We start from the raw sequence: 22,422 nt of genomic DNA, 5'->3' as shown, positions 1-22,422 counted from the left end.
ATGGGTGGGTAGGGAAGTGGGGGGCGCTATGGGGGTCTTTTGGGATAGTATTGGAAATGTAATTGAGGAAAATATGTAATAAAAATATTAAAAAAAATGTTCAAATTTCTCTCTTAAAGTGCTAGAGAACATTTGAACTTGGTTCTCTTTATATATATATATATATACACATATATGTACACACATATATACATATACATATATACATATATGTGTGTGTGTATATATATATATATATATAAAATGTGTGTGTATATATGTGTATATATATATAATATGTGTGTGTATATATATTACTAATGGAATTTCATTTGACAAATGAAGTGAAAGAACATAAAGCTGTCTTAATAATCATTCCTTAGGTATAATTTTCTATTAACTGTTACTTCAACAATTAAATTAAAACCTAAGCTAATATTTTAACACTTCTTAAAAACCAGTGAGGAGCTGGTCATGGTGGCTCACATCTTTAATCATAGCACTTGGGAGACAGAGGCAGGTGGATCTGTGTGAGTTCTAGGCTTGCCTGGTTTACATACTGAGTTCCAGGGCAGGTAGGACAAAATGACACTGTCTAAAAAGAAAGAAAAAAGTCAATAAGGATTCTAAAAGCAAATGGCCTAATTGAATTTTTTTGTTACATATTTTATGAAATTCATGTTTTTATGCAGTTTAGGCTGTTTATGCATATGAAGCTCAAGCAATATACATATTCCTCTATTTTTTTAAGTCGTTCCTGATGATTTGAAATTTGGTATTTTATTGCACTTATTCTATAAAAAGGAAAAGCATCTTCTACCTAATTTCACCACACTTGGGTTGTTTATCATCTTTTACCTCACATTTGTTTTTATTCACTCAAATTCTTCTACTTCTTTAGGATTATTTAGAACAATTGTCTCAATGACTTGGTTAGGGTTTCTGTTGCTGTGAAGAGACACCATGACCATGGAAACTCTTATAAAGAAAACCATTTAATTGGGGCTGCCTCACAGTTTCAGAGGTTTAGTCCATTGTCAGCATGGTGGCATGTAGGCAGACAAGGCGCTGGAGAAGTTGCGGAGAGTTCGACATCAGAATAGGTAGGACACAGGAGAAAATGAATCATACTTCCTCCAAGGCCACACCCACTTTGACAAGGCCACACCCACTCTCACACCTCCTTACAGTGCCACTCCATATGAATCTATGGGGCCATTTCTATTTGAACTACTCACACTCACCTTCACCTTGTTTCAGGGGAAATTAGCTGATGTGCCTTTAACTCATTTCTAAATCTTATGTATCAGTGTTCCAGTCTTACCATCTTCCTTTCTTCTTTCTTCCTGCCCAGTACTCCTGTCTCCTAAATTCCCCTTTGGATTTTCATCTTATGACCTCATGCTTTGGAATTTTTTTTTCCATGAAGCAGTGTTTGCACACAGATGTTCTGTAATGTATAGCATATCTTGGCTGGAGAATGGAAATTTAACTTCTGTAAAGTGCTTTGGGATACACTTTTATGCAAGATGCTATGCCAAATTGCACTGTGGATTGTAACATGCAGCCAGTTACCTGTGTTTTCCCTCCAGGAAGCAGTTTACAGTTTAATAATTACAATGCCCCATTGCAATGGCTCCTAGAATTATTCTGGTAAACCTTTGGCAGGGCTTGTGTGCTGCCTGTTTCTGTACACCTTTCCTGATATGATACTATTAGAATTTTAAGTTTATGTCAGCTGGCCTTATCCATAAGTTACCATATATCATCTTATGAAGTGCATGTGCATTTAAAACTTGAGTCATTTCCTTTCCTTTCCAGCTTGCTAACCTCATAGGGATATAGAATAACCAAGCTATAGACTAGACCCCCTAGCAGGAAAGTGATTTTTGAGACATACTATAGCAATTCTGCCTAATACCTTTTTCTTGCATCATTAGAATTGTGGAGAGTCAGTTAATTAGGGTCAAAACTTCATGAAATGTGAAGAATGTTACTTAAACATCACAAAAACAATCTCATAATTTTTCAGATTTTTGAAAGTAAGTATTGCAAGAAGATATAAAAGAGAGTCATCCATCCAGAGACACAAAAGTTCTTCCAGTCAGAAGTTTCCTTCCAATGGGCTGGCGACTGTGACTGGCCAGAGAGTCATATGACTAAAGTGCGTCAGTTAGAGCTTTTCAAGAACATTTTCTGTTGAAGCCAGGACAAAACGAGTCCCCTTGTGTCTTGTAAAAAAGACAAGATGGGAACTGGGGGCCCCTGAGATTCTTGTACTCATCTGTGTTAGAAAGCACTGTACCCAAAGTGGAAAACAAGCCAAGACAAAGCAGGAGAGGGAGGTGTTGAGGACTTCTTAGAGGCAAACAACCTCACCAGTTTCTTAACTTCAATTATGAACCAGCAGATTCCACTTTTGTACTTAAACCAATTTGTGTAGAATTTTGTCTCAAACGCCAAGGGTCTAGACAGATGATTTTTGCTGGAATGGACCAGCTAAATGTCACACAAGTTCTTCCCACTTCTCACTAGTAAGACAACAATGTGTTCACACTGGAGAATGTCATTTTAAGATGGGTAGCATCTTTTAGTGTCTCATGTTGCATGAAACAAATATTGAATAGATTACACTGCAGCACAAGAAGCAAGATTCTTTGTATTCTGATAATGACCTTTTAAACTCATTGTTCACTTTAATTATTATGTCATTGCAGAACCATAATCATAGATTTTTCACAAGGAGATTCAATCTCCCTCCTGCTTTTGACTCCATTCTGCAACTCTCAAACCCATTCCAAGGCAAGATGGGGTGTAAGTGCAACTTGAGTGAACCCTTGGAAACTTCTGGCCCTGAACTGGTAGATACATAATGATTCCCTTTTCTTTGGAGGTGGGAAAGGTAGCCCCCTGTGATTGTTTGTATATGCTTGGCCCCGGGAAGTGGCACCATTTAGAGGTGTTGCCTTGTTGGAGTAGGTGTGGCCTTGTTGGAGGACATGTGTCACTGTGGATGTGGACCTTGAGACCCTCATACTAGCTGCCTAGAAGTCAGTCTTCCCCTAGCAGCCTTCAGATGAAGATGTAGAACTCTCATTCCTCCTACACCATACCTGTCTGGATGCTGCCATGCTCCTGTCTTGATGATAATGGACTTAACTTCTGAACCTGTAAGCCAGCCCCACTTAAATGTTGTTCTTATAAGAGTTGCCTTGGTCATAGTGTCTGTTCACAGTATTAAAAGCCTAACTAAGGCAGAAGTTGGTACCAGGGACTACACCTCCATGGCTGATGTCAAAGCAATATTGAGATCTCCACCTCCTTTTAAATCTTTGTTAACTGCAACAAACTTCTTTCTCCTGGGCTAGTTCCAGTCCCTATTAGCAACCTTCCTCAGCAGATATCCCAGGACTCTGACATCTTGAACATCTTTGGGTCTATAAGTCAGCTTCAACATTACAGCTTTGTGTTTCAATGTCATGATCCATACATGATTTTCTGGATTCCTCCAAAGGTCTTAGTTCACATCTCCATCTCCGCCCTCTGTAGTACTCTAGGTTCTGGTTCACTCCACTCCACTGCTGCTGCTGTTCTTGGCGATCATCCCATGGTACTGGCATCTCCAATATGCTGGGGTATTCAACTGCAACTGGGCTTCACCAATAGTCTCTCATAGGCTCTTTTCATGGTGCCAAGGCTCAACTCCTTCAGACTTGGGCCATCATCTGCAACTGAGATGCACCTTCACCAATGACCTTCCATGGTCTCTCATAGTGCCAAGCCTCAGCTACCCTTCATGGCCCCTTTATCCCTCAAAACCAGTACCACCTGGTGATGCTTACACATTACCAAGTCCAGCTAAAGCATAAGGTACAACCTTGGCTATCTCTAGAACATAGGATTCAGTTCCATTCTACTTCCTCATACCCCTTTAATACTCAAACCATATATTTTATATTTTTCCTTTCTAAGCTTGCTATGCTGTTCAAAATACTTTTCATGAGACTTAACTAGAACAAAGTCTCTGCTGGGCTTTTTTGAGTCTTCCTTTGTCAATGCAGTTAATATAAATCTCTTTACCTTAGCTTTGGGTAGTCTCTTCAGACAGGGCAAAATGCAGTCATTCTTTTCAACAATATATCACACACAACAGTCTTTTGGCCACATACTAAAATTCTTCTACTCGGGAACCTCTAGAGCCAGGCTTCCACAGTTCAAATCACCCTCAGCAACAATTCCTTCCAATTCCTACTAGGATGGCTCAGTAAGCCCCACTTAAAGCATTCCACTGCTTTCCAAATCCAAAGTCCCCAAATCCACTTTTTTCCAGACAAAAGCATGGTCAGGCCTATCACAGCAATAGGATTACAGTTGAGCGACTGAATAAAATTCAGAAGAGACTTTGAACATTGTTGAGACTGCTATAGAACCCAGGGACTTTTGAAGTTGGACTAAATATATTTTGAGTTATGCTATGTTTTGGTATGGATCCCATAGACTCATATCCCCAATTAAATGCTGTTTTTTTAGAGGTACCTTGGTGATGGTGTCTGGTCACAGCAGTAAAACCCTAAGTCACCCCTCTGTACTCAAATGATAAGTTGAAATTAGTATAGTGCTATTGTGTTCATATTCAAGAAAATGGTAAAAGTCCACCTTATATGCACATTATCTATAACTTGCCTTAATCTTTTTGACCATTGGGATGTGTTTTGAGATATTATTTGCAGTTTGTATTCTGGCAATAAACTTGTATATATTTATTGTAGTACCTGAGCACAATGATGCCACAAGAGCCATCACAGCCGTGGTCCCTCCTTCCTGCCTGTGTCTGCTGTACAGTACCACCAAAGCAGCTGTCAGTCAAAATAGGTTAAATTCCTCAGCCTGCTGCCATCATGAAGTGCCTCCACAGGAGCTGTCCATGGTGGTATCGTCTCTTCTCCAGCCTCCCCAAGTAGCTCAGTAGTAAGGGCAGCTCAGCTAAAGCAACCCATGACCAGCAAGGTCTTCCCATCCCAACTCATGGGCCCGATATAGGAAAAGGGGTGAAAAAAAAGCCCCCAGTCCCTGAGCAGAAACACCCACCAGTCCTTTGGTTTCTGCCTCCCACATTTTGCAGCCAACGACCAAGACTTTAGTTATGTGACAACATACAAAAGATGCCAGGAAGTGCAGCATCCTGAGATTGCATGGTGCAATTGTTTTCAGTTAGGGATTCCCACATGGTACATTAGTGTTTAGATCACTACAGCGTAAGGAAGCACATATGCTAAAGTCATGTCAGAAGTACTGATCTTTGCATTTCACACTGGTGGTTAGATACAGGCACTGGGTATACACAGAAATCAGTCTCCTATGGTGAAATCCAGTAACAATGTACCTCACAACACCAGTGGAAACTCTTTATCTCTGCCTTCCCACTCCTTGGCTACCCTGCAGAATTCCAGAGCAGATTGTCAGAGTTTTCATCTCCATCCACCAATAGATTCTTTTAGCTCAGACATGTTATAAAATACTTGATAGAACTTTGAAATACCTTTCTTATGGGGATTAATTAAAATCATTAAAAAACTTAATTAGCTGGGCAGTGGTGGCACACACCTTTAATCCGAGCACTCAGGAGGCAGAGGCAGGCAGATTTCTGAGTTCGAGGCCAGCCTGGTCTACAAAGTGAGTTCCAGGACAGCCAGGGCTACACAGAGAAACCCTGTCTTGAAAAACCAAAACCAAAGCAAAACAAAAACAAACAAACAAACAAAAACCCCAACAACTTAATTAATATACCATCTTGCTTGAAAATAGATTATAATTCTTCCAAAGTGGCTGTGTTTTAATACTTAGCATTTGGACTTCTGCGTTTGCTTATTCAACGGCTTCATTCTGCATTTCTTCTACTTCTTCTATATGTCTATATTAACATTTCTTTCAGGCATACACATTTTCAGGTCATTATAGAATTTCAGTTAAATAGATTCAAAGGACTCTTGAAGAGCAAGGTTAATCCAAGAAGAGCACCTGCTGAGGCCAGCTCTGGGAGTTCTTGTTTATGTTCCACACCTGTTGTTGTTTTTCACATACCTGTTACCAGTCAATCAGAATTTGGTCTGCTATCTGCTAGCATTTTTATTAAAAGTGGGTATGAGTCCAACACAGGAGATATAAAGTTTTAAAACCAAGACTGCATTACTGTATATTAATAAAAGTGTTATATACAAACACTCCTAACATAACTCCATCTCTTTCAGCATCTCCCCTTCCTGGTACCGAGATGCTGATTCATCATTGCTCCAGCGTCACATCCTCACATCCTTTGTCCAGCTTCCGTTCAGTGGTTAAGCATTTATTCTTTTGACCTTTCTCTTCTTCATATCCACTTGGCAAAAGCTCATCTTGATTTTATCCTACTCTTGCTGTGTCTTTCCCAACATGACTAGAGGTTTCTGGTAGAATAACACTAGTTGCATAGATATTTGGGCCCTGGTGTTGCCAGATGATGATCCTACATTTTTTCTAACTCAGCCCCGTCCTCACTCCTACTAAGGGCTATTTCCTATACTCTCTGATGTCTTCTTTTGATCATCAGGCTTAATTGATGGCTTTTCTTCCTAGTCCCTCAATAAAGAAGAAAAAAGTAGAGCCAATGTCTGAAACTGCCCCATGTTCAGAGTAGGAACTCAGAGTATTTTGAGTAAAAACCCTCCTAGGCACAGACTTTACCCATATCCTAGAGACTGATATTAATCCTAGTACCTGTACAGTAGCAAGGAAGCATCCCAGTGTGCTGGTTACGGTGAAGGTACAGAGGCAAACATTGCCCAATGAGCTTGCAATTGAAACATTAAACTGAAACCAAGCATTGATCTCTATTTAGTCAATATTTTTATCAGTAGTAATATATATGTATGTGTGTGTATATATATATATATATATATGTATATATATATATATATTGAGAGAGAGAGAGAATGTCACTGCAGATAAATAATGTGAAATGTCTCCCTCTTGTATAGAGCTTACTCTTTTTAAAAAATTTTTTTATTAGGTATTTTCCTCATTTACATTTCCAATGCTATCCCAAAAGTCCCCCATACCCCCCCCCCACTCCCCTACCCACTCCCACTTCTTGGCCCTGGCATTCCCCTGTACTGAGGCATATAAAGTTTGCACGACCAATGGGCCTCTCTTTCCACTGATGACCTACTAGGCCATCTTCTGATACATATGCAACTAGAGACATGAGCTCCGGGGTTACTGGTTAGTTCATATTGTTGTTCTACCTATGTCCCAGTAATGCTGTTCAGTTGGTAGCTGCATGAAGGATGCTTTAATCTTTGTGAGTTGATCATATGGAATAAAAACTAACCAAATTAATCGGCATAGTAGAAATCCTGTGCAGCTGAACCTAATGTATTGGTGATTGTGTAAATGGAAGAAGTCTCTAAAACGGAATCAGCTTTTTCTCTTCCTCCACAAGTCAGACCTTGACAGGAATGTGGTTTCTGGAATAACCTGGAATAACTTAGTAAGCTGAACCTCATGGGAGCTTGGCATGGAGTCTGGTTTGAAATAACAGCTCAAAAGTAAGTTGTGTAGCATTGGTTCCAGGTCATTCAACAAGTATAAAATTAAGAGTTAACACATAAAGATAAGTGAGATTAATGAAATGAAGGAAATCTTGGCTCAACATTAGGGAAAGGGTACGGCAGTAAGTGTTTCAAAACCAGAAATCATTCACTGTATCGTGCTGTATATGACCGCAAGTCATGCTACTTGGGATGAAGGGAAACTTACCACTCCAGTCTGCCTTTCCTTTGATGGCAATCAGGTCAGTGCCTTAGAGAAAGAAAGAATTCACTGCTTAAGACTTAAAACCCAAAAAACTTTTAGTGAGATTCTGTAAACACAAGTTAGCTGACTTTTCTCTTCCTGTAAGGGTCTCACACTTTAGAAAGGAAAGGAAATTATTTGTTTTAGAAATGGGAAACTTGCTATCATTTGTGTCTCTATGTGGTCAAAATACTAGAAGCATCTTCATCATAGTGTAGCAAAGAAATTTTAGGTATGGTGCTTAGATTGCAGGGGTAAAAATTCATAAGAAACAAAAACTTTGATATAAGACCTTAATATTTTTAGTGAATTATGCTAAACAAATAGTATGAATTTCAGATTGACTTTTTGGTGCCTGTGAGAACTTATGCAAGAAGCAGTAATAACAAATTATTGGAGGATTAGAAAAAGCACTGTTCCTCTCTGTATAATCATTTGAAGTCTATTTGAACACAGGCTGGGTAACAGCATAGATTTTGGCAAGAATGTGCTAGAATTTGTTTGATAATCAGCTCTCTGGATTACATGCAAATGAAAACATTGCTTTATAACAGAAATTGCCCATCTCTTTAATATAAATCCTTTTCTGGCACCAATGTCAAGTTTCCTCTGTGAGGGAAAGGGACACATATTGACTTGAAAGCATTGGCATCAACACAAGGCCTGGTTGTAGCTCTTCTAAACTAGATGCTCCTAGATATGCATTTATCATTCTGATTCACATCAGGGCAGAAAAGTCCCCGGAAGTGGGCAGGGCTTCATAGATCTGACTGTAGACCTCATGTTCATTCTGTAAGTGACCCTCTCCTCTATGCCTCATGGAACTGAAGCCTCTTTTGACTTGTATCTAGGTTTTGATGAACTTCGACAACTTGAACATTAAAAAAATACCATATGGACTTTCTTTTTTCTATTATATATTTCTCTTTAAAGCCACTTTTTTTGTATACCTCTGGAAAGATTTCACCATCTGCCAGATAATTCACAGCTTATTTTTTTCCTTGGATTGTACTGTATTGTGTAAAGCTCTTAGCTTTCAACAAGGGAATAACACTCCTGGGAGTGGAACCTGCATCTAATTGCATGTGGAGCTTTCTTGGGGTATTATACAGAGTTACATTGTGGGAGAGTGGAAGGATGAAGCAAGGGGGAAGGAAGTTCAAATATCTTCTGTTAAAGAATCAATCCGTCATTTAAAACACATTGTACTGAGCTGAAATTGAGCACAAATTAATTAACCAAAAGACATAAATATTGAAAAACATAATTAGTAATAGTTTAATAATTTTCAATCTGCTTTTTTGCCTTAAAAGTAAGATTTGGAAAAAAAATCACTTATTTGTAAAAGTTTTCTCTCTTCCAAGTCATAGAGGTTAATGTGTTCATACGTCTTTAACTCTGAAACACATCTCCATACGTTCTTAGGCAGGGAGGTTGTCAACTGTGACAGTCTAGAGAATGCAATGTGGAAACTATTGCATTCCCTGCAATCATGTGCTGACAGCAACTGCTCAGTGTTAGGTTCTTAAAAAAAAGACAAAACACACATTCATGTTAAACCTGTATGGTTTCACTTCACATTTTTTGAGGGGCGATATGGTTTATCCAGACACATAATCTCAAAAAATCTTTCCAATTTGCCAAACGTGTTGCCTCGTTGGCCAAGTCAGTGTGCATCATGTGCCAGTTACTATACCACAATGCTAGAGCACCTTAGCTGTTACTGGGGGGAAGTGTAATATATTTGATTTCCCTTTATGAGACTCACATTGCTTATAATCCAGTGGGGCTACCACATTTTCTGGGCAGGCTATCAAATAGGATGCTGTAATGATTTGCTTGACTAGTGGAGTAGATGAAAAAAAAATACTAGTTCTGTCTGGAGCTGTTCTATTTTTGAATTGGAAATTTGCACAGCATGAAGCCATTCCCCCACAATCCTCTCTAGATGTTAAAATTGTTTAACACTTTAAGATTTAAAAGTATGACACAAAATCAGTTAAGTAAATGGATGAAAGAGCATGAATATCAGAAAACAAACGTGGGGTCTGGGACTTAGTAGATTCTTTGGCATGACAGAAGGAAAGCAGAGGTTTATGGTGGACCTGGTAATGGAGGAGGGACTCCTGCTTGCTTGGTTCTCAGCACTGTTCTGAAGTTCTTTGAAATGGGGAGATATTTCCTGCTTAGTGAAATGCTAGCTACCAAGGCTCTTGGCATTAGCTCATCCTACTTAAAAAAAAAAAAAAGACATGAACTCGACATCTATTAGTAATAATTTTTCAGTTCAGCTTCTACTAATGGCACTTTATAGACAAAAAAACAAAAATCCCCAAATTCATCTGGAATCATAAAAGGCCCCATATAACCAAGAAAATTTGATATAAAAAGAATTAAAGTAGGCAACTTATTACCTATGATCGCTAACCTTGGTAGTCTGCTTGACCACATCTGGAATCAACTAAAACATGAGCTACTGGGCACGCCTGGGAGGAATTTTCTTGATCAGATCATTTGAAACGGAAAGACCCACTCTAAATCTCAGCCACACTTTCAGGTGACAGCCCAGATGAGTAGACATGGAAGGAAGCTTTGCTGTCCTCTCTTTCCCTGGCAAGTCGATCTATCCTGTTTCTGTGCTATTGCTTCACCAATATAAAGCCAGCTTCTTTAAATTATAACATAGATTGAAGACCAGTAGCTTCTAGGAATCCTCCAGTCCTCCAGTCCTTCAGGACTAGGTTAAGATTACAGAAACAAGAGCATTATAGACTGAGCAACTACTGGATTTGCAGGCTCTCTGATGTGAGACAGCCATAGCTGGACTGCCTGGACTGCATTCTGTAAGCCAATCTAATAAACCCCTTATATATAACATATATATATATATATATATACTCATACCCATCAGTTCTCTTTCCTTAAAGAACATGGACTCATATACTACCTGACTTTAAAATGTATTCCAAACCTGTAGTAACTAAAACACCATGGCATAGGCATAAAAGCTGACCAATGGAATAGGCCCAGGAGCCCATAAATAACCCTCCACATTAATAATGAGATAACTTTTGACAGAGGTGCCAAGAGTGTGCAATGCATGCACCTGTTTCTCCAGTAAAATGTGTTTCACTTGTAGATGGCCACACACAGAGAACAATGAAATGGGATTGGAGCAGTCTTTTGCATGAAATGGTGACTGCCATCACCAGCACTGTATGTTGAACATTGCTGGAAGACGAGATTTCAATAAGATTGCTAAGTGTGAAAGGTTATGAACCAGTAATTAACTTTAATTAACTCTTCCAATGATTTGCAATATATATATATATATATATATATATATATATATATATCACACCAGCTCCCATACAAACACAATCACCTAAAAGTAAAAGTTGCAAAGCAAGTATTATCATAGTTTATAAAACTATCATGAATTCATGAATTATATAGTATGGTAAATTCTTAAAATACCACACCCTGCATGCCACTGGAAAGGAAAGTGGTCACAGTGCGTCACTGCACAGTTCAGCTTCCACGTCAACATTAGTACAAGCGTGCGCTATGGAAAGGCACATGTTCCTATGTGTGTGTGCATGATTTACCAAAGTATAGCAAGCTAAATGCTATTTCAACATATTTAATTCACCTGAAATTGATTTCTATTGTAATATTATATAAGTGGAATATATTACCAAATTGTAGAAAACAAATAATGAAATGACCTAGTCAAAAATAAGTGGAATAAATTTGCAAAACTTTGCGATCCAAAGTATGTAAAAACATTATATCCTTAAATTCAAAATTATGACGGTAGCTCAAGGATCATTCAACATTGTTCTTTAATCAGTTGTGCTCAAGGCTTCTTTGGGGTGCTCAGTTTGTCTCTCTTGTCCCTTCACCCTGCTATAAAAAGGGTCACTGGAGCATGTTGTCATATAGCTCCAGAGTGAAGGCAGAGTGGGGTGGGAAGGAGTCATAGAATGGCTTCCGTTCTCTGTGCTTCAGGCTTACCAGGGTTAACATGACGGCTCAGACCATACCATCCATAGTCTGTCTGCTGATGCAGTGACACACTTGCTGTTACTCCCTTTATGTGGCCAGGTTCTAAAGGGAGGGGTTAAAAAGTGAGTCAACTGCTCTGTGGAGCACACATTGAAATGGTCTGGAAAGTAAGAGCAGTCCATTCCTCTCTGAAGAGTGATGACCTGGATGTGGCTTCTTGCTTCTAGCTCTGAGGAAAAGCCACATCGTCAAGTCATGAGATATCTATCTATCTATCTATGGTTCTTGGCACAGTAATTGAAAACAGTAAGAATTTCTTGGTAACACACACACACACACACACACACACACATCTTTTTTATAGAATATCCCAAATGCAAAGAATACACAAGATTAGTTAAAATTGCTTATGCTTTCTATTATTAGTCTTATAATTACTATAGCATACATCCTTGACAAGAGTCCACAATAATTTGGGGCAAAAATAAATTACTATATAATTATTATATAATTGATGCAAACCCAAAAACATTTAAATAGCAGCACCAGTCACTGAAACATGGCTTCATGAAGGTTGCCTTCCTCACTGTGATACTTCTGTGGTGACCTTTGAAGACCACCCACCCTTGGTTCTGTATCAGGATGGGCTTCAGCACCCACTACAGTATGTTTTACATACCCAGCTCTCAACAGTCACTTGCCAGTTCATTAGATACCTATTGGCTTGCACCCTGCCAACACTCACATACCAGCAGAGCATCTGTATATGCTCACTGTATTGCAATTCTCTATCCAAGTACCCAAGTACTTCATCCAATTCTGTTTTACAACTACTTCCCCATCCTTATCTGCTTATTTGTAGGAAGCTCGAACTAGTGAAATAAATATCTAATAAATAGCTGCCAGTTTACTTTATTTTGAAGACTGGTTAGCATAATCACATATGCACAGACTCCAATCAATATTGATTTACTTATTCAACAAATATTTACTGAGCTTATCGAGTGCCTGCCATTGTGCAAAGTGGTGAGGATGGGAAGATTAAGTGACAGATACATCATCTACCTGCAGGTAGCCTTCAGCAAGGAGACAGAATGCAATGCCAAGCAAGGTCAGGCTACTGTTGGAGACATAGCCAAAGACTCCATGGCAGACCTGAGTAGGTCTTCTGCAGCTCATCTTCAGTTTAAAGAAACTGGATTCTCTCTCTCTCTCTTTCTTTCTTTTTTCTAAAACATACAGAGGTAGACAACAGGAACTTGAAAAATGCCAGGAACAGCCTTGTATTATTTCTTTTACTGTTGGGTGCTATGCCCCTAAGTCACCTTGTACAAGACAGCTGTCTCAGCCCAAAATCTGTATTCTACAGCAGGCAGGAAGGGTGATGAGAAGAGCAGCAGAAGGGATGGAAATGGGGCTGGTGATCTCTGAGGGTGTGTGATTGATTGTCCCAGTAGATTCTCAGAAAAGATGAAAACTGGGAGAAACATTTATAGGAGGATACTAACCCTCCCTCAGTTATATTGGTTTAGGTGAAGACCAATAATTGAACCAGTTCAAAGAATGCGACATTGTTCTAGAAATACAAATTACAGGTTCAGAGATGTGATGGTTAATCTTGCTGGTCAGCTTGCCATACCTGGAAAGATAGAATACCAATGAAGAATTGCCTCAGTCAGATTGATCTGTGGGCACATGTGTTGGGCATTTTCTTCATTTTCTCATTCTGCTCATACATTTCAAGTTTAAATGCAAGCATGAAACATTCATCAAAAAATCTACAGAGCACTTCAGAAAATATTTCTTTTCTGTGATCATAGTTAGGAGTGTGAGGAGTCCTCTGTTAAGAGCAGGCCCATTCTCTCTTTGCATCTTCTGATTTTCTGTGAAGTCCTGTACAGTTGTATAGAGGTAATACCTTTATAGTGAGAAGCAAGCTTAGTGGTCACAAACACACCAAATTAACATTGAAATCCAATTAGAAACTTATCTGTTTTCCGTGTGTCTATTCCCTTTACAAAATAGTTCAGAAAAAAAACAAACAAGCTTGAACTTATTTAAAGGGAAAAACAATTCCTTTAAAAGAGTAATTTGCCAGCATTTGCCCTTGAAATGGGAACTTTTACTATTTCTAAAGTTCAAGTCAGAAAATGATTAACAACAACAACTTTACTTAGAGGTAAATCCCTCTTCCCCCAATATTAGTATAAAAGACAGCATTGAATCTGTCATTGCCAAATTATTAGTGAATGCACAGTTCAGATTTGCTGGACATTTTCTTCATTTTCAACTGATGGAGAAGAGCCCAGTGCAGTATGGGTGGTACCTTCTCAAGACAGGTGGACCTGGCCTATAAACACTTGCTGAGAAACCAATTGGAGCATGCCGGTAAGCAGCATTCCTCCAAGGTCTCTGCTTTGCTTTCAACTGCAGGAGTTCTTGCCTTAGCATCCTTCAAGGATGGACTGTAACCTGTAAGCTAAACATCTTCTTCACCAACATTGCCTCGGTTAGTGTTCTCTCAGAGAAAGCTAGGGCTAACCATGTCCTTCACAATCCACTGGGATTTCATTTAAATCATAAAGTAGTCACATCCATTAAGGTGTGGTGAATCTGCCAAGGGGAGAAAACAGTTAAAATAAAATTGAAAACAGTTAGAAAAGGCAAAATTTGCATTGCTTGTTTACACTGTTTCTTATTCACAAAACATCCTTACTGACTACTGATGCATTTAATAGTAATCCTTTTTGCTTGTCGTGATAAATCAATCATTTTAGGATTCTTACAAAAAGTATTTGGAAATAAATATTTTAGTTTATCTAGGTTCTTTTGCATTCCTTTTTCATTCTTTGTCTCTTTTTTCCTCCTTCCCTCCCTCCCTCCCTCCCTCCCTCCCTCCCTCCTTTCCTCCCCCTTCTTTCCTCCCCCTTTTCCCTCTCCCCCCTTCCCTCCCCCTCCCTCCCTTTCTTCCTTCTCTCTCGCTCTTGTTCTTTCTTTCCTTTTTTCCTCTTTCTTTTCTTATGAAAGAGTGTCACTATGTAGGCCTAGCTAGCCTAGAACTCACATGTAGACTATGTTGGCCTCAAACCCACTAAGATGCACCTCACTCTGTTTCCCGAATGCTTGGGTTAAAGGGATGGAGCACCAAGCCCGGTTACTTTTTTTAATCTTTAATTGAACATTTAAATAACCCTGGACTTTGTTAAATAAACTGCCAACTCAGTTCTGTGCCTCCTCCTGTGTATCATTATTTGTTCTTACGTGTCTGTTCTCTTTGCTAGGCTTAGTCCTCAATACTGAACACACAGGAGGCAACCAATATGAAATTTCTGGGTGAATACATGGAACTTTGATGAAACCTGGAGATTAGAAAATAGCTTAACTACAAAATTATAACATATAGTCTATGGGAAAGTAGAACAATTTTTCAAATAAGAAAATGACTTTATATTTATGTAAACTTATTCCCCATGTAGTGCTATTAATTTTAATTGGTGGTTGGTGCTGTTGGTTATTTTAGTAAACATTTTGGGTGATACAACATATGGTGCTGTTTGGCATTATTTTTTCTTTCCTCTAATGTTGAGAAAGTAAGAGAGGCATTGTGTGCATTCTTTGGTAAGCAATCCTGCCGGTCTTGTTTGTAGAACCTGACTTAACTGATGACTGTGGTGGTCCTTGGCAGCCATGCTGTCTTGAAGGTTGAGTTTCCAGGGACAATTTTGTTCACTGGACTCTGGCTTTATGCTAATTAGCAAACCTCAATTTTGAAATGTATGTTAAATGGGCGTTTGTTGAATTTAAGAATAAGGGGGCACAGAGTTTTAGATCTTGAATTTATTCTGGACCACGTACTCTTTCCATTTACTGATAGGGAACTGATAACCTCATGGAAAATGACTGTTCCTTAGAGGAACCAGGGAAACAATTCTGGTTACTTCATTCTTCCAGATGAATGTAAAGTTCTAAGCGAGGATAATTGTATGGGAACATGACAAGATGCACCAGTGCTTTCTTGAGTGATTCAACTTTCTTAATAAAGATAAAGGCTTGCTCCAGAGGCTTGGTTGCTGTTCCTCAGAGCCCAGCCAGCCCTGCTTCTTTGTGTCTTTCTCTTCTTTGGGAAACCATGTTTGTTAAAAGCCCATGGTCCTAACCATTACCCACTAGGAGAACACATAGCTTCTTGCAGATGAAACTATAGAAAAGTTTTGTCTTCCAGAGAAACTGCTAGTTTATAAATTATCAGCTTATTAATGTATCCAACAGTAGGGGCTTAAGTAGTTTTACAGCTTAGCACCCATAAAACTAGCTGTAATATTTATAAGCATTACAGTAACAATAATCACATCAGTCAGTTCACTCGGCACTTCTGTGTAATGATGACCATTTAGCATATGTTATCATGGGCATGTACAGCTTAGTGCTGGTACGCATTGCCAGTCTCTGTATAAGTAAAGGTTATAAATATGAAGCTCATTTTCCCAGAGGCCACATAAAATTATAGTATTTGTAGGTAGCTTCTTATGCCACGTACATCTACCACATTTGCAAACTAAGTCAATTTGAGTTTGGCTGTGATTTAGATTCCCAACCCATCCCATATTTATACACAGGAATGTATTTATAGAGAGTTTATATGTATAGACATGTAAGAATTTATCTTTATTACCAAAGATCAATTAGTTAAGAAAGTATTGGTGCAGCTGGACAACTTGTTCTTACTCCACACATCCAGATTTGCTTAAGAATTTACATTCATCTGGAAATAAGAATCAGTCAGAATTCCCTGATACCTCTAGGGAGGAGTCATTTAACCCCGAGAGGCATTAGTTTTTTTGTTTTTGTTTTTGTTTGTTTGTTTAGTTTCTTATCAGAAACTGAACCAGGAATACAGCTCAGCGTGGTGGGGCCAAAGCCTGAAGAACTAGGTTGGATTACAACCGACATAGTGGAAAGAGAAAACTGGCTCTTGTAGATTGTTCTCTAACCTCCACATACACTCTATAATATTTGTGCCTGTAGGTACACGCGCACACACACACACACACACACACACACACACACACACACACACGCACGCGCACACACTGAACAAAAGCTTTGCAATCTGTGGCAGCTTAGGAAAATTACTTAATCTCGCATACTCCAGCGTCAATCATCTTGTCTATAAGATTCTCATACACATTGTCAATTTGATATATTTCCTTTATTAAGCTAATGGTATCTAATACCTGCTTTATCAAGTAAGAGTCATAGTCATCTTTATTTTGTGGATGTTAGACCTAAGCCTTAGGTTGTGCCAAGTCAGTGGGAGATCTCTGACTCCTCCCCTTTCTTCCCGCTTCTCCTTAGACTTCCCTGCTCCTGGGTTGGGATACAGAATTTCTGTTTAATTATTTGTAATTTTGTGTGATTATGTGTTTCCCCACCTCCCTGCCAGAGTTAAAAGAAATACTTGATCACATCTTTATCCCATTGAAATAAATTATTTGATAACTAGCGACTTCTAGTAGCTGTTCTGTCCAGTGTTCTAAATTTTTTTTAATAACTGAAAATAGATTCTTCTATCATACAATGCATCCCGACCACAATTTCCCCTCCCTCCCTTCCTCCTTCCCAGCTCCCCACCACCCCCCTTCTCCCTGAGATCCATTCCACCTCCACCTAAAATCTTTGTTGTAATCTTAATTTTTAGGAATCACTAGGTGTCTGTGTGTTCATTGACATTTTCTTTATTATCTTTCAGGTCTTGTAGAAATTTGCCTGATGCATCCTCTCGATGTGGTGAAAACCAGGTAAGGTTTTGCATGAACAAGTTTTATTGACCTTGGCTGATAGCCAAGTTAAGATCTGTCAGAACACTAAATGCTAGAACTTGTCCCAGGCCGGTAGCTTCTCCCTATAATGGCATCTAAATTTGCTTTTCAAAGAAAGTACCACTTGACAGATAAAATGTGAACAGTGAGAAGCATCTTTGGTGAAAGGTCGTTGGAGGGTACACAGCGCTTTCTGCTGTCACAGGCCAGTTGGAAGGTATGATTTGTGATACACTGCTCCATGAGGCTAATTCATCAAATTGGTGTAAAAACTTAATGTTATCTAAAGAACGATGACAGCAGCTTTTCATTTGGCATTGTACATAATAGATTGATGTCTAATAGTCAGCATTTTTATTTCAGGTGAGCTTTGTAAATGACATCTAAAGAATTTATTCCTATAACTCTGTGCCAATGCAGAATGCTGCATTTCCATGAAGATGCTCTAGGAAGGAGAAAACCTAGGTCATTGTATTGAACCTATCTACCAGGAAGAAAAACAATATAAAAGGCAAAACCAAAAATAACAAAACTGTACAGTTTAATCTGACCACAGTAGAGGCAGGGATGGGGGGCACAGAAGTCTTTAATTTTTTTTTTTTGACTTGTAATATGTCATTTCCCCTTTACTTTCTCCCTCCAAACTCTTCCATATATACATTCCTCATGTGTTCACTTTCAAATTCAGGGACTCTTTTTTCTTTTATTATTATTGGTCATCCCCCACCCCCGCATAATGTCACTTGTGTTTATGTTTTGAATAACCAATTGGTAAACTTTTTTCTGGGGGAGGAAATTTTTATAAGTTTATAAGTTTAAAATCTGGCTAAATTATTCATTCACCTTTTTTTTTGAAATGACAAGATTTTAGTGTATAATAAATATTTCCCTATATTTGCATCATATAAAACCTAAGTGATAGGGCTAAGCCCCTGATAAAACCCTGTTCAAGTGGGAGGTTTATTGGGGTAGGTGATACCGAGGCAGCCTCTGTGAGAAAGGAAAGCAGAGAGTTGGGGCAGGGAGAATGTAATTTTTATTGGGACACTGGCATATGTGCAGGACATGCAACAGGAGTGACAGTGTCACCTCTTAGGCAACTAGAGCTGACAAGTCTAGTCGCTGGATCCCTAGAAAGCTGGCTGTAAAGATGTCTGATTGTTGTGGGGTCACATTTAGCTGTCCATGGACGTGCCTGATTGCTAACGCTAAGAACAACACCAGCTTATGTTGTAGCCTCCTAGCAAATGTTACAACACTAATTCTGTGGTTGAACAAATCATTGCTTCCTTGGTTAGGAATTACTTGGTGAGTCAGATTGGTCATTTGATGGATATTATATTTAATTTACCTAAAGATGCCTCTTAATTTAAATTTTCTTAACTCTTTTTTCTTAGATATATTCTTTATTACATTTCAAATGTTATCCTCTTCCCTGGTTTCCCCTCCGAAAACCCACTATCCCATTTCCCCTCCCCCTACTCCTCAACCCACACACTCCTGCTTCCTGTCCCTGGCATTCCCCTATATTGGGGCATAGAACCTTCACAGGACCAAGGGCCTCTCCTCCCATTGATGACTGACGAGGTCATCCTTTGCTACATATACAGCTGGAGACACACGAGTCCCACCATGTGTTTTCTTTTGTTGGTAGTAATACCAGGGAACTCTGGTATTACTGGTTAGTTCATAATGTTGTTCCTCCTATGGAGCTGCAAACCCCTTCAGCTCATTGAGTCCTTTCTCCAGCTCCTTCATTGGGGATCCTGTTCTTAGTCCAGTGGATGGCTGTGAGCATCCACTTCTGTATTTGTCAGGCACTGGCAGAGCCTCTTAGGAGACAGCTATATCAGGCTCCTGTCAGCAAGCTCTTGTTGGCATCCACAATAGTGTCTGGGTTTGGTGGTTGTATAAGGGATGGATTGATTTAATGAATGTGTATGTGTGTAAATGTGTGTGTGCGTGTGCTTGTCATGTGCATTCCATGGCACACTCTTTAGACACAGTTATTGGACTCAGTGAACAACTTATGGGATTGAGTTCTCTTTCCACTCTGTCAAGTCCATAAATCAGAGTCATGTCATCAGCCCTGGTAACAAGTGTCCTCACTCACTGAGCCATCTGGCCAGACTTTAAGAGTGGTTGATGATGAAAACAGGAGAAAGTGATTTTTACATGAAAATAATATCAGAGATTAACCAAAAGCCATTTAGTTCCCATATGTTGGGAAGCTAGGAAGTTCAAGATCAAGGTTGGGACCCTCTCCATTCTTACTGCAAGCCCTCTTTTCCAGTTCGAAAACATGGCACTCTCGGGCAGAGAAGCTCTGTAGTCTCTTATTTTCCTTGTGTAGTCCTTGATTCTGTCACGGTGACTCCATGCGAACCTATCACCTCCCAGAGTCAGCGTTTAGATGTTACTACATTGGTGGTTTGAGTTTGGGCAGAATGCAAACAATCAATAGCTTCAAGATATTAAATGAGAACAAATCACAGATTATACCCAAATGAGGGACATTGACCTCTACACCATCTCCTGGGGGGGGGGGGGTTGAAAGAGAAAGCAAAACCTACTGATATTTTCCCCTTAGATTCCTCTAACCATCTATGAAGCACCAAGATGTTACTGCTAGTCTTGCTGAGTATAGATTTTCTTTTTATAAAGCAGAGTTTCCTTAAGCTTAGAGAAATAAGAACAATCTAATTAATGCATGACACTAAAATTATGATCATTCCATCATTCCTACGGTCTTCAATCATCCACTCAACAGTGAATGCTCAGTATCATACTGCAGGTTCCAGGATAAACATACTTTTAAGAGTCTCCAATTCTATGAAGAGTCTCATCGACATAAACCTCAAGAGTTACCACGTTTCCTTTGGCTGGATTTGAATTATACATTGCTTGAAATACATTTACCAAGTGACTTGTGCCTTACATGTTCTTTGCCATATATCAATATTCTTATAAAAATAACAATTATTAATTGGGATTGGTTACGTTCCATTGCTTATCTTGAAGAGAGAAGGATAGCACCACCATTGCAGGTGTCCCAAAAGAGTTGAATGATAAATGACAGTTTACCTGTGTGATAGCAGAAGTTATACCGAATGAACACCCTATTTACAGCCTAAGCTTAATAATATATGTAGAACTTCTTTTGCAAGTGAAATGGACTATGTGAGACTTATAGGACTTAACCACTCAGCTACTAACAACATAGCCAATGGGCAGAAACAGATAAAATTGCTGGGCTCTTCACTGTTATGGTCTGTAAGAGATGAGTTCCTTTCTTAAAGTGTAAGACATGACTTAAAGTGTTTTGGGAATTAAAAATTAGAAAGGAAAATTTGTAAAACACATGAAACTCAAGAAGAACAAAGACCAAAGTGTGGACACTTTTCCCCTTCATAGAATTGGGAACAAAACACCCATGGAAAGAGTTACAGAGACAAAGTTTGGAGCTGAGACGAAAGGATGGACCATCTAGAGACTGCCATATCCAGGGATCCATCCCATAATCANCNNCCAAACNCTGACACCATTGCATACACTAGCAAGATTTTGCTGAAAGGACCCAAAGATAGCTGTCTCTTGTGAGACTATGCAGGGGCCTAGCAAACACATAAGTGGATGCTCACAGTCAGCTATTGGATGGAGCACAGGGCCCCCAATGGAGGAGCTAGAGAGAGTACCTAAAGGAGCTAAAGGGGTCTGCAACCCTATAGGTGGAACAACAATATGAACTAACCAGTAACCCCCCCTTCCCCTGGAGCTCGTGTCTCTAGCTGCATATGTATCAGAAGATGGCCTGGTCAGCCATCATTGGAAAGAGAGGCCCATTGGTCTTGCAAACTTTATATGCCTAAGTACAGGGGAATGCCAGGGCCAAGAAGTGAGAGGGGGTGAGTGGGGGGGGGCATGGGGGACTTTTGGGATAGCATTGGAAATGTAAATGAAGAAAATATCTAATTAAAAAAAGGAAAGAAAAAATTAGAAAATTGGAACACTACATAGAAACCTCGTGAATGCATGTGGTTTGTGCATGAAGACTCTCAAAGTTATCTTTTGGAAACATTTACTGACAACGTTTTCAGTTAGAATGCCTTCTTTTTATTTTCAACTTGAGGAAAGGTTTTATTTGGCTTATGTTTCTATATTGCAGTCCATCATTGGATGAAGGATAGGAAATGAAACAGGTCAGGAACTGGGAAGCAGGAGTTGATGCAGGTGCCATGGAGGTGTGTGCTTTCTGACTTTCTAATCATGGCTTGTTCTGTTAACTTTCGTAAAGAACAGAGGCTTAGGGAAAACACCAACCATAATGGACAGGCCCTCCCCCTTCAATCTCTAGTCACAAAAATGTCCTGCAGCCAGATATTACGAATGCATTTTCTCAATTGAGGTTCTCTCCTTTCAGATAACTCTATTTTGTGTCAATTAATGTAAAAGTAGTTAGCAAAGAACCATTTGAGTTTGATGGCAATTGACCTATTTGATAGGCCTATTGGAAACCAAACGTGTATCTTTTTGAATATATAAAACACATGCCTAAATATAGATGTTTCAGTAATTTGGAGCTAATTCAAGTTACCTCCATGTTACCTTAAGTTGGATATTATGAAAACTATACTTCTTGAGTTAAGGATAGAATAGGAAGATTTCCATCTTCCATCTCTGTAGCTCTCCTGAATTAGTTTGGAAGTGAGACACAACATTAATTTTTTTCTCAACAGCATGGCAAATAAACACAGGAAAATAATTTACTGGTGTTGTTGAAAGGCAA

At 39.1% G+C, this 22,422-nt stretch overlaps 1 protein-coding gene across 1 annotated transcript in view; it reads left to right on the top strand.

Moving 5' to 3' along the window:
* Positions 1–22,422, top strand: part of Slc25a21 (solute carrier family 25 member 21) — a 472,867-nt gene that overhangs the window by 237,871 nt on the left and 212,574 nt on the right. The window contains exon 2 of the mRNA XM_021179180.2: positions 17,567–17,615. Coding sequence (XP_021034839.1) covers positions 17,567–17,615 — 49 coding nt within the window. The remainder of the gene's footprint in view (positions 1–17,566; positions 17,616–22,422) is intronic.

This window comes from Mus caroli, chromosome 12 (genome assembly GCF_900094665.2).
Source record: "Mus caroli chromosome 12, CAROLI_EIJ_v1.1, whole genome shotgun sequence".
In the NCBI taxonomy this organism is placed as follows: Eukaryota; Metazoa; Chordata; class Mammalia; order Rodentia; family Muridae; genus Mus; species Mus caroli.
The sequence above is the reverse complement of the archived record's forward strand: the minus strand, read 5'-3'. Positions and strand labels throughout refer to the sequence as shown.